At 47.7% G+C, this 12,100-nt stretch overlaps 1 protein-coding gene across 10 annotated transcripts in view; it reads right to left on the bottom strand.

Annotated features, from left to right (window-relative positions):
• The window catches only part of ADARB1 (adenosine deaminase RNA specific B1), a 133,558-nt gene that overhangs the window by 3,633 nt on the left and 117,825 nt on the right, over positions 1-12,100 (bottom strand). For 8 of the 10 annotated variants that reach the window (XM_040483748.1, XM_040483742.1, XM_040483741.1 and 5 more), the window contains 2 exons: positions 1,206-1,384; positions 40-289 (listed from right to left, as the gene is read on the bottom strand). In XM_040483748.1, coding sequence (XP_040339682.1) covers positions 110-289; positions 1,206-1,384 — 359 coding nt within the window. In that variant the 3' untranslated portion in view covers positions 40-109. Of the gene's footprint in view, positions 1-39; positions 290-1,205; positions 1,385-12,100 lie in introns of those variants that run through there. The other 2 variants (XM_040483747.1, XM_040483749.1) reach the window with 2 other exon arrangements.

A 12,100-nucleotide genomic window follows, 5' to 3' on the forward strand; every position in this document is an offset into this window, starting at 1 on the left:
GAGACAGCGCTGGACGCCCAGCACCCCGCGTCCCCACACCTGCCCCCGGTCCAGACGGGACGTTCCGGAGACAGCGCTGGACGCAGCAGCCCCGGCCCCAGGCCCCAGGTCAGGGTGTGAGAGAGAACTGGTCCTGTTCTGTGGGCTTCTCCACCCAGGCGCCCAGCCCCGCCTTGATGAATGCTTTGAACAGACACGCCTTGGCGGCCTGGTACTCCTTCGCCACCAGTTTGGATTCATGGTACATGTTGGGCTTAGTAATCTTGGACCGTAACAAGTTGGAGGGAACCTGTAAGAAGTTAAAAAAAAAGCACGACTATTTAAGCAGAAACAGTAGAAAACAAAACTCAGTAAGACATTCAAAATCTGGTATTTCGTCCTACGCTGGCTCGTGGGGGACAGCCCCGAGGCAGCAGTGCCTTCCTCCAAGGGGCCGTGTCACACAGGGCACAAGGGCCCACGACCGTCGCACCCCCCGCCCCCCGTGGAGCCGGCGCCCCGTCAGACAGGCAGTTTCAGACCCCGGGTTCTAAAGAGGGGCTTCTGAGCCCACAGGCACCTGACTCCAATTTCGATTTTAATCTTTTCAGCTATTGAAACACACAGCCCGTCTGATGCTACGTGTGTTTCATTCACACCGAAGGACTGGGAGGCGCTGCCCCCCCGTGGCTGGCTGACTCGTGCTGGTGCAGGTCTCGGGGATAAACAGGGTGCGGACCTCCAGCACAGGCGCCCCTGCTGCGGGAACAGGGATGGGAGCGCGAGCCGGCTTCGGTCCAAACCGCCACGCCAAGTTCGGCGCCAGCCTTCTAACAAACACCCGCCACGCCCCCGACCGATAAAGGAAAACCAGCAAGACGCGCACGGACCGGACCGGAGAAGGTCTCATCTGGGGAAAGGGACCCTGCTGCTACTGCAGGAACAGGCCTAGGGCCTCCTGAGGGCCGCGAGGGGGCCTTCCCTCCTCTGGTGGTGGAATCACCTGGCAGCACGTGCAGGTGAGAGGGCTCCCCCCCCCCACCCCCGCCCCCGCCCCCCAGGAAGCCAGCGGGAAGGGAAGAGCTGCCTGAGGCTGCTTTAGATGAGAGGAGCCGGGGCCACACTTCGAGGTGAGGGGTCCCAAGGAACAAAGAGGTCTGGGAAAGGCCGTGGGGATGGTGGCGCAGGGCTTTGTGGAACAAGCTGCGGGGAGGCGGGGCCGGTACCTTGCCGTGCACACGCATCCAGCGACAGTACAAGGCGTGCTTACACAGGCGGGATGCACGGCCCAGCTCGTCCTTCCCCGTCGTGGCGTTGATGACCTCGATGGCCGAGTCACCCACCGTCCAGTTGACGCTGAAGTTGGGTGCCTTCCCTGGCTGCCGCGCTTCTGCGTTGCTGATGCCTGGAACGGAGAGACACGGGCGAGGTGACGCGGGGCTGGAGGATGTGGCCCACGGGTGCACGGGCCCGGGTGTGCTCACACCGTCCAGGGCCACCTTGAGCTGCCCAGAACCGCGCTCGGCTGTGCCCGGGGGGTGGGCATCAGTTCCACAGAAGCCCAAAACCGTGAGGCCTCACTCGGGGTCCAGAGCTAGATGTCCGAGCGTGAGAACCACTGCTGGGGCTAATTCAGGTCACGTGAGGTTGTGCCCTGAGGGCGGACCCTTGCACACCACACCCGGGTCTGGTGCTCGCACCCTGCACGGCCGGGCTCCCCCGCCCTGCACGCACTACACCCCAGAGACAAGGAACCTGACTTGATGAGTGCAGGTACGTTTTCTTTCCAGGCTGAAATGGTCCTAACGAACCGAGTCTCACTTGCTGGGCCCAAGAGATTCTCACAGGACACTCGGAAGGCTGGAGCTGGGTGCGCACCTCCCCCATCGGTGCCCTGAGCTCCAGCCTCCATTCCTCGGGGGGACACGGGCCACCCTGACTCGGGGTGTGTCTTCAGAACACGCCCACAACGGGAGCCCCCCGCCAGGTGCGCCGACCCGGCTCCGTGGGGCTCCCCAACCTCGGGCCATGCTCTGCTTCTGCTCCAGGGACCATGGCCGCCCTTGAACGGAATGCTACAGCCGAGGCCACAGGCTGGCCCGCAGGCTGGCTCAGAGTGTGGAAGATGCGACTTGAAGCCACAAGATGGAAGAGACCCCAGTCCATGGGGCAAAGTGGCCACCGGTCTCGACGCGGGGTGAAAACCCACACACACGTGTCACCCAGGTCTGGGATATTCACTGAAAGGTGTCTCCTGGAAAGTCCATGCCCTCGTGAGCAGGGCAGAGGCCACCCGGGGCCAGAGGCTGGGCACCTGCTGTGCCCACACTCAGGATGGGGGAGCCCCAGCCCTGTCCGCGAAGCTCCTCACCAGCAGGGCCGGCCGCGGGCGCCGGCTCATGCTCTCCGTGCTCCCCGACAGCTCCTCCTGCACGCAGTACCTGCCAACCCCCCGGTGCATGGGGCAGGCGACCTGCCCCTGCCCTGCTGGTCCCTGAGAGCCCCAGCGAGGGACCTCACTGTGAGGAAGAATTCAGGATTCGCCTTCTCTGTTAACCTGCTGATCACTCTTTAATTCCAAGACGTGCGCGATGAATCCTACTTTAGAAAACGTTTTCACCGAGGCGTGACAAATCAAGGATGCAGCCTTGTGAGTTTTCACAAAGCGAGCACACCCACAGCCGGCGTCCTGGCACCGGAGCCCTCCCGCCTCCACAGCTGCCCCCTCCCCCGAGTGGGCAGCCACCACACTGACCCCAGCACACTGACTAGCGTTGGCCGCTGCGAGCTGTACACTCGTGGGGCCACTTACACAGATTCCCCTGTGCCTGGTGCCTTACACCCGAGGCCACACCCCTTCCACGTGGCCGGGGCCCACCCAACCTCACTGCCACACAGGACCCTGCTGGCAACACATCACCGTGGACTCTCACTTCGTTGTTTTTCCTAGTTCTTGGATATTCTGAAGAGTGTGTGCGTGAACATTTCTGACCACACGCTTTGGTGAAACATGTACATATTTCTGACAGATGGACACTAGGTGCGTGATGGCTGCGCACTGTATGAAGTATTGCACGAGAACACTGGAAACGTCAGACAAACCAGACCGAGTTGGCTACAACACTTTTCTACATTAATCAATCACATGTAAATGTTACAATGAACCACAAACAAACACACCAGTACACATCTGCTAATAAGCAGGGAGTAATTAACCAATGAGCAAACTCACCACATAGTTCAAGAAACCACCTGAAACACAGGAAAATCAAACTAAAGTTCCAAATCAATTCAACAAAGCCGCCTTCCTAAAAAGAAGTCCCACTGGCTGGACTGGCGCAGGAGTCTAGCACCTCGATAAACTCACAGCGAGGAATGTGCTCATGAACCAAGCGGCCCCGCAGGAACTGGACCGTCACACAGCCCCTGATACGTATGGCCCGTGTTTCTTCTCCCGCTTGTCAGGAGAAGTTTTTAAAAATGTTTTATTTTCTTGAGAGAGAGAGAGAGAGAGAGACAGAGCGGGAGCGGGGGAGGGGCAGAGAGAGAGGGAGACCCACAATCCCAAACACCCAGCTGGCTTGGCTGAGCAGGTGCACAATCAGGTCTAGATTGCAAAAGCATCTCTCTCTGAGGGTGACACAGAGAAGGGACCAGTGTTCAAGAGTGGGCTTTCTGTTTTACTGTGATTTAAAAATAAATACAGGCTTTTGCTTCTGTGTGGGCTGGAGTACAGCTGCTGGACTTACCCCCACTCCTAAAATCATAAACCAGACAAAATACATCAAACACCAGCCTCCAAGAGCCAGGACATCAAGCAAGGAAGGACAGTGGTTTCTGAGAGGCGGGAGACACATGAGGTGAGCCCATCTGTGCCCCCGGGGTCCGCCCAGGCATCCAGGCCACGGTGAGGGAAGAAGGAACCCAGGCGGAGCCTGCAGACTCCCTGAATGGAGAGCACAGGAAACAGGGCAGCCAAGGTCCGTGCGATGGCACGCAGAGGGTCCCCTGAACATCAGTGGCACACATTCTGCTCAAGACTGGGTGAGAACTGCCTGGAAGGGTCAGGGAACATGCCTAACGCTCACACAAAGGCATGAAGTGTTTAGGTATACCCTTCTAGAGACTAAGGGTGCATCTGGTAGATGAACTACACTGGATGGTACCAACCTCAGAATAGAAAGATCTAGAATAGAAGAAAGATCAGTGAACTTAAAGACACAATAACAGGAACTATGCAAAATGAAACACAGAGAATGGGGGGCCTAGGTGGCTCAGTCAGTTGATTGAGTGTCTAACTCTTGATTTTAGCTCAGGTCATGAGCTCATGGTTGTGAGTTAGAGCCCTGTGTCAGGCTCCACACTCAGCGTGGAGCCTGCTTGGGATTCTTTCTCTCCTTTTCTGCCCCTCACCCCCCACCCCCCCCAAAAAAAGACAAAATGAAACACACACAGAGATTGGAAAAAAAGAAAACCCAGCAAATCATTGAGCTGTCAGACAGATCTGTCAGTCCGACACACATATAACTGGGTTCATGAAGGATAAGAGAGAAGGTGGTACAGAAAACAGATAAAAATGTGACAAATTTTATAAAATCTATAAACACACAGATCTAAGAATCCTGATGAAGGCCAAGCACAAGAAATGTGCGGAAAACCACACCAAAGCATGGCAGTATGAAGAGAAAATGCCCACCACGGCCAGTGGAAAAGGCCTCACACACGGAGGGACAAAGATGAGACAGCAGATTACTTTTTTTTTAAGTTTATTTGTTCATTTTGAGAGAGAGAGAGAGCAGGCACGAGCAGGGAAGGGGCAGGGGGGGGGGGGCAGGGAGAACGAGAATCCCAAGCAGTCTCTATGCTGCCAGCATGCAGCCTGATGTGGGGCTCAATCTCCTGAACTGTCACCTGAGCTGGAACCAAGAGTCAGATACTTAACCGACTGTGCCTCCCAGGCACCCCAAGACAGCAGATTTCTTACTGGAAATAGTGCAAACAGCACGACAGGGGAGCAACTCTTCAAGGTGTTAAAAAGAAAAGAAAAGAAAAGAAAATCCTGCCATTCCAGCAAAAATATACTTTCCCAGAAGTATATATCTTAAAAAGGAATGCAAAATAAAGACTCTTCCAGACACACCAAAGCTGAAAGAATTCATCGTCAGACTTGCACCCCAAAGAATGTGAAAGGAAGCCCTCCAGGCAGAAGGAAATGACACCAGATGTAAAGGGGGATCTTCTTCAAGGGATAAAGAACACTGGAAGTAGCAACTCTCATCTCTTTAAAAGTCAATTGGCTGTTAATATAACAGTGTCTGTTAGTGATACTGGAATTAAAATAATTAAAAAAAAAAAAGCCAATTGACTGTTGAAACAAAACTAAGAGTATAGTATGGGATTTTTAACATATGCAGATGTTAAATGTACGACAACAATATCACAAAGGCCTGGAGAGGAGAAATGGAAGATTCTTATACTGTGCATGAGTGGTATAACATCATGTGACGGTGGGTTATAATAATTTAAGCATGTCTACTATAAAACCCTAGAACAGTCACTAAATTAACAAAACAAAAAGTTATAGCTAAAAAGTCAAGAAGGAGTTAAAATGAAATCATAAAACATAAGTAATGTAAAAAAAAGCAAAAGAGAAAAGGGGGAACACAGATAATATAGAACAAAAAAAAAAAGCACCAAGACAATAGATTTAAACCCCACCATATCAATATCACAATAAACGTAAATGTCCTGAGCACCCTAATGAAAAGGCAGAGATTATCAGTTGGGGTAGGGAAAAAAGTAGATCCAAACATGCTGATGACAAGAAACATACTTTCAATGTAAAATAATATAAAATAGCTTAAAATTAAAGCATGGGAAAAGAGACACTATGCTAGCACTAATTGAAAGAAAGCAGTGGGGAGGGTCAGAATCTATTAATGCCAGACAAAACAGATTTCAGAATGAAGAATAGTAAACAGAGATAAAGAAGGTCATTTTATAATGATAAAGGAGGCCAATTTACTAAGAGGAACCCACACTCCTAATTAGAGAATTACAAAATACATGAAGTAAAAACTGAAAAAAATTGTAAGGAAAGATAGATAAGAGCACAGTGATAGTCAAGAGGTTTTTAATACCCTCCTCTCGATAACTGATAGACCAAGTAGATAAGTAAAGACACAGAAGACATGCACTAGACAACCAACCAACTCATAGGCCACTCTACCCAACAAGTAGCAGATGTACATGTTTTCCAAGTTGTCATGGAATATTCACAAAGACCACATTCTGGCCTGTAACACAAACATAAATTTAAAGGATTCAAGTCAGAAAATGAAATCAAATTAGAAATCAACAACAGAAAAATCTATAAAACCCCTTAATATTTTGAAACTAAATAGCAGGCTTCTAAATAGCCCAAGAGACAAAGTATTTTGAAATTGGTGAAAGTGATAACACAACATATCGAAATTTATGAAATGCTGAGAAAGCAATAAAAGGTCTCAAAACAACGGCCTCAGCACCCTAAAAACTGAAAAAAGAAAAGCAACTTAAGTAAGCAGACAAAAATAAAATAAAATAAAATAAAGACCAGAGCAGAAATTGTTGAAATAAAACAGAAAACAGAAAAAAAAAAAAATCCATGAAATCAAAAGGTGGTTCTTTAGAGAAAAATCCATAAACTTGACAGACCTCTAGGCAGACTGATGCAGAGAGAGAAGACACAGATGAGCAGTATTAGGAATGAGAGGCATCATCAGAGACTTGCAGGTGCTACGAGGATAATACAGGAATGTCGTGAACACTTTCAGGCCTATAAATTCCACACCTTAAATGAAATAGACAAATGCCCCTGAGAGACATAAATTACCAAAGTTCACTCAAGGAAAAAAAAAATAGATAACATGAATATGCCTGCATCTATTCTGTTATAGACAATGAATTTGAAGACACTTTCTCACAGAGAAAACCTGAGGCCCAGATGGCTTCACTGGTGAATTCTACCAGTGTTTAAGAAAAAACTGGTAGCGAGTCTAAACCAACTCTTCCAGAAAACTGAGGAGGAAGAAACGGTTGTCAATTCACTTCATGAGGCAAGTATCACCCTGATGTCGAAACCTGACAAAGACATTCAAAGACAACAGTAGACCAATATCACTGCAGGCCAGTACACCACGGATGCAGAAACAGGAAACAAAATTTTAGCACATCAAATCCAACAATATTTAAAAGGAATAATACATAATGCCTATACAACGTTTATCCCAGGAATGCAAGGTTGGTTTAATATTTAAAGGACTCAATCAATGTCAGCATACTCCATATTAAACGAACAGAAACAAACAACAAATGAGCGGCTCCACTGAGAGTAGAAACAAAGAGCTTGACAAAATCCAAATCCAACATTCACTCCTGATTAAAAGTTCCTTAGTAAACTCGGAGCAGAACTTACAGAGGCGTCCGTGAAACCTCACGGCTAACACCACACCTGGTGGTGAACGACTGAGTGCTCTCCCCTGAGACTGCACACAAGACGAGGGTGTCTGTGCTCACCCCTTGTACCCCACATCATACCAGAGCCCATCGGGGTGTAATCGGGAAGGAAGAAATCCAAGGTTTCTGGACTACCAGCAACAAATAGAACATGAACAACATGATCATCTATAAAGAAAATTCAATGAAATTTCCAAAACAGCTACTGGAACTGATACCTCTCTGTATTCGCAACGAACACCTAGAGACCGAGACAGAAGTATAACATTTAAAGCAGCATCAAAAATACAAAACAAAGATAAACCCGACAAAAGACGTGAAAGATATGTATGCTGTGCGGTGCAAAGTGCTGCTGAGAGAACGAGGGCCTGCAGGAGTGGGGAGGCATCGGCGCTCGTCAACCGGAAGACCCAAAACTGTTCAGATGTCAGTTCTCCCCAAACCGGTCCACATATTCAATGCGGCCTCAATCAAAATCCAAACGGGGTCTATGGAGAAGCTGAGAAGCTGATTATAAAACTGCTGTGAAACACAAAAAGGACCAAGTAGCCAAAACAACTTTGAGAAAGAAGTACAACGTTGGAGAACTCGTTCTCCCTGATCTCAAACTTACAATAAAACTAGTAATCCTAAGAGTGTGATACTGGCATCATGACAAAGGGATCAATGCAAAACACTAGTGCCCCCCAACAGCCCTCCGTGTGTAACGCGGACTGATGTGTAACAAAGCTGCAAAGGCAATTCAGTGGAGAAAGGGTGAACTTTTCGACGGAGGGTGCTGGGTCAACTAGACACGTTCTATGTGAGAAAAAATGGACTTCAATCCACACCTCGAGTCCTATACAAACATGAACTCAAAATGGAATACAGTGCTAAATGTAAACACTGAAAGTGTAAATTTTCTAAGAATACCACATCGGGGAAAATCTTTATGGCACTGACTTAGGCAAACATTTCTTACACAGAACATCAAAGACGTGACCCGACAAAGAAAATCGAAAAATATGACTTCATCAAACTAAATATTATTTGGTCTCTGAAAGACACTGTTAAGAGACTGGAGAGAAAAAAATTTTCAAATCGCATATCTGATAAAGGACTTAGAGTATATAAGTAACTCTCAAGCTCGGTCGTAAGAAATTAAACAGCTCAGTAAGAAAGGAGAAGGGGTTTGAATGGTTTATTGAAGAAGACGTGCAGACAGCAAAACGGCACATGAAAAGACTGGGGAAACGCAAGTTAAAACCACAGCGAGACACCCTCCACAGCTGCAAGAAAGGCGGACCGGCTCCCCACTCGGGGTTGGCAAGGCTGTGGAGGCTCCTCCACAGTGGTGGGCACAACCACTTTGGGAAAGTAGGACAGTGTTCTGCCTCGTGACCCAGCCTTTCGACTCCAGGAGGAATGGCAGGGAATGTCCATGCAAAGGCCTGTACACGAATGTTCTTAGCAGCTTTCTCTGTGGCACAAAAAGACTGGAAACAACCCAAGTGCCGTCAACAGCTGGGCGGACACAAGGTCGTGGTTTATCCACACAACCCGATACTACGTAGTGATGAAAAGGAGTGAGCTACTGATAAACTCAACAAACATGGATGCATCTCGAAATATTTATGCTGAGTAAAATAAGCTAGACAAAAAAGTATATACCTTATGAGTTTCTTAATCCTAGAAAATGCAAACTAATCTATATTGGCAGAAAGCACATCAAGGTTGCCTGGGGGTGGGACGGGGTGGGGGGGAAAGGCAGGGATTAGCGAGGGCACCAGGAAGCTTAGAGGGTGACAGGTGGGTCACCCATGGGGAGGGCTGCGCACACGCAAACATAGTTTAAGACTTTTCAAACTGTATCTTTTAAAATATTGTTCTCATTAAACAGTGACACTGGGGGCACCTGTGTGGCTCAGTCGATTAAGCGTCTGACTCTTGATTTGGGCTCAGGTCATGATCGCATGGTTTTCATGGCAGTGCAGAGCCTGCTTGGGACTCTCTGTCTCTCTGTCTCTGTCTCTGTCTCTCTCTGTCTCTCCCCCCGCCCCTCTCCCACTTGTGCTGTCTCTCAAAATAAACAAATACGAAAAAAATTTTTAAAAAATTGTAACACTTGCTCATCGTGGACACTACGGACACAAACCTCAGAGAAATGAAAAGCTACAAGGCCAGAGACAGCCACTACAACGATTTTAGTGGTTCTTAAGCAGATAGAAGTAGACGTGAGGCTTTAAACAAGAAGCACACTGTGTCCTGTCTCTGAGATCCTGACGGGGTGGGTTCTGTGGGTGGCCCCGGCTGGCGTCTCTAACAGTGAAAACAAAGCCCTCCACAAGTAATTTTTGAAGACTGCAGACATTCATAAATCTCCCCGAAGAATTCATCCTTCCCAGACGAGAATCGCCATTTTCATCCGGATCCTTCTAGCAAATGCACATGTACGCCCGAGAGCACACACGCACACACGCTCTGCACACTGACTTCTGCAAGGTTCTGGGGCTTACAGATCCTCTCTCGTAATCTAGTCACGGATGGGCTCCATCGATAGCTGTAGAACTAAACTCTTCTTAGATTTCTGGCTACAGCGCTAAATTTAATTTTCTAGTACTTCGTTTAGAAGTTTTGCATCTCTCGTCGTAGGTGATGCTGTCTGTGGGTTTCTTTTTACTTGTGCCTCTTTGTCCGGTTTTGGAATTAGGATTGGGTCAGCTGCTCTTTTCTATGACGCGGAAGGTTTATATAGAAGTGGGACAGTATGTTATTTGACAGACTGATTAAACTCTGCGATCTTGCTGGAAGGTAATTTGTTGATGATATTTTCAGTGTCTTTACTGGAAATTTCCTCTGCCAGATTTTTCTATTTCTTTGGGGGTTAATTTTGGCAATTTACATCTTGCTTGTCCTGTGTTGTTATGATTGTTGTTGGTTTAAATTTTGACGTCTGCCTCCGTATCTGCAGATACACTCCAATTCCTACTGTTAATTTTGTCTTATCTGCCATTACATTGTTAAGTAAAATACTACTCACGGCATAGGGATCTTTTGTTCTTTCAAATCAACACCTTTTAGTTTTTAAATTTTTTTAGACGTTTTTTTTATTTTCGAGAGAGACAGAGACAGAGCACGACCAGGGGAGGGCGGAGAGAGAGGAAGACACAGAATCGGAAGCAGGCTCCAGACATCGAGCGTGTCTGCACAGAGCCCGACGCGGGGCTTGAACCCACAAACCATGGGATCGTGACCTGAGCCGAAGTTGGACGCTCAGCCGACTGGGCCCCCCAGGCTCCCCTCAACACCTTTTAGTTTCACTGATGGGTCATAGTCTTGTTCCTTGCTCCCTCCTTCCCTCACTTTCTCTCTGATTTTCTTCCCTCCCCCTGTACTTAGCTTCTTATGTAGCTTGGCTGTGGCTTTCCCTCTCAATTCTGGACCAAATGCTGAGTACGCTGGTTTCCATTCACGCACTCGAGGCCAAATGTGATTCTGTCAAGTGAAACTGTGGCCCTCTTTCATCATGTTTGACATGTGAATTCTGAGAATCCAGTTCAAGGTCTGGTTTCTTCGCCGATCTAAGATTCACTGTAGAGTCTAACCTTCAAGCGGCCAAGGCTTTTGGGTTTTAACTCTTTCTAGCTAACTTTAAGGTTTGGGGCCCATGGTAAGAGGAAGCCGCCTGTACACTCAAGGAGTCTGGATTGAATCACCCGCAACAGCGACCCTGTGATACACTGTGGGGCTGAGTACTGTGACAGACCTGAGGGGACTGTCCTTAAGTCCGAACTACTTAAGGGAGACGATTTTGAGCACCGACTTCAAGTGGATTCTCTGTCTCAAACTGATTCCTCAAAACCATACCAGTGTTAGGCCAAAAGCCAGCAGTGCTGTTCAGTCTGAGTCCAGAGGCCTGAGAATGAGAGGTTGTAACTCTGAGTCCAATAGTAGGAGAAGGTGGAGATAGGATGTCCCGGCTCAGGCCGTGAGGCAGGGAAAGGGGGCAGATTCCTTGTTTGTCCACTTTTTGTTCTAAATGGACCCTCGATAGGTTAAAAGATGCCCATCCACACGGGGAGGGCAGTTTGCTTTCCTGAGTCTCTCCTGATTCAAACGCTAATCTCATTCTGCAAAGGGCCTCACAGACAGAAAGGTCTAAGCTCATGCCTTTAGCCACTCAAATTGACACATAAAAGCAGCCATCATAGTACCTCAGTTTACCAATCCTTTCCTAAATGACTTCTGGGGTTTCCTGGACTTTTCTTTTTCTCTTTTCTTTTCTTTGTTATTGCTCCCAAAGAAACATTTGCTTTCACATTATCGTAAAGACCATTCAGTTTCTCACGTTATTTGTTAAAATACATCCACTTTCTTCTGAAAAACTTTCTTTTTAGAGCTAACAGGATTCTCTGTTCTAACTTGCAATGGTTACTTTTTAGGCTCGTTGATAAGTTATCTTTTTCATTGTCTTCTTGGATTTACAAAGTATTATTTCTTGGATCCCATATTTTCCTCTTTCCTAGATATCTTTTTCATTTCACTAAAATATTCTCACTTTTTTTTCCCTCAAAAAATATACATTAGAAAGAAATCCTCTGAATCCTGGAATATCTGCAAATTATCATTTTGTCCTAATGCTTAA

Source organism: Herpailurus yagouaroundi, unplaced genomic scaffold (genome assembly GCF_014898765.1).
Source record: "Herpailurus yagouaroundi ecotype Mexico unplaced genomic scaffold, PumYag 162, whole genome shotgun sequence".
In the NCBI taxonomy this organism is placed as follows: domain Eukaryota; kingdom Metazoa; phylum Chordata; class Mammalia; order Carnivora; family Felidae; genus Herpailurus; species Herpailurus yagouaroundi.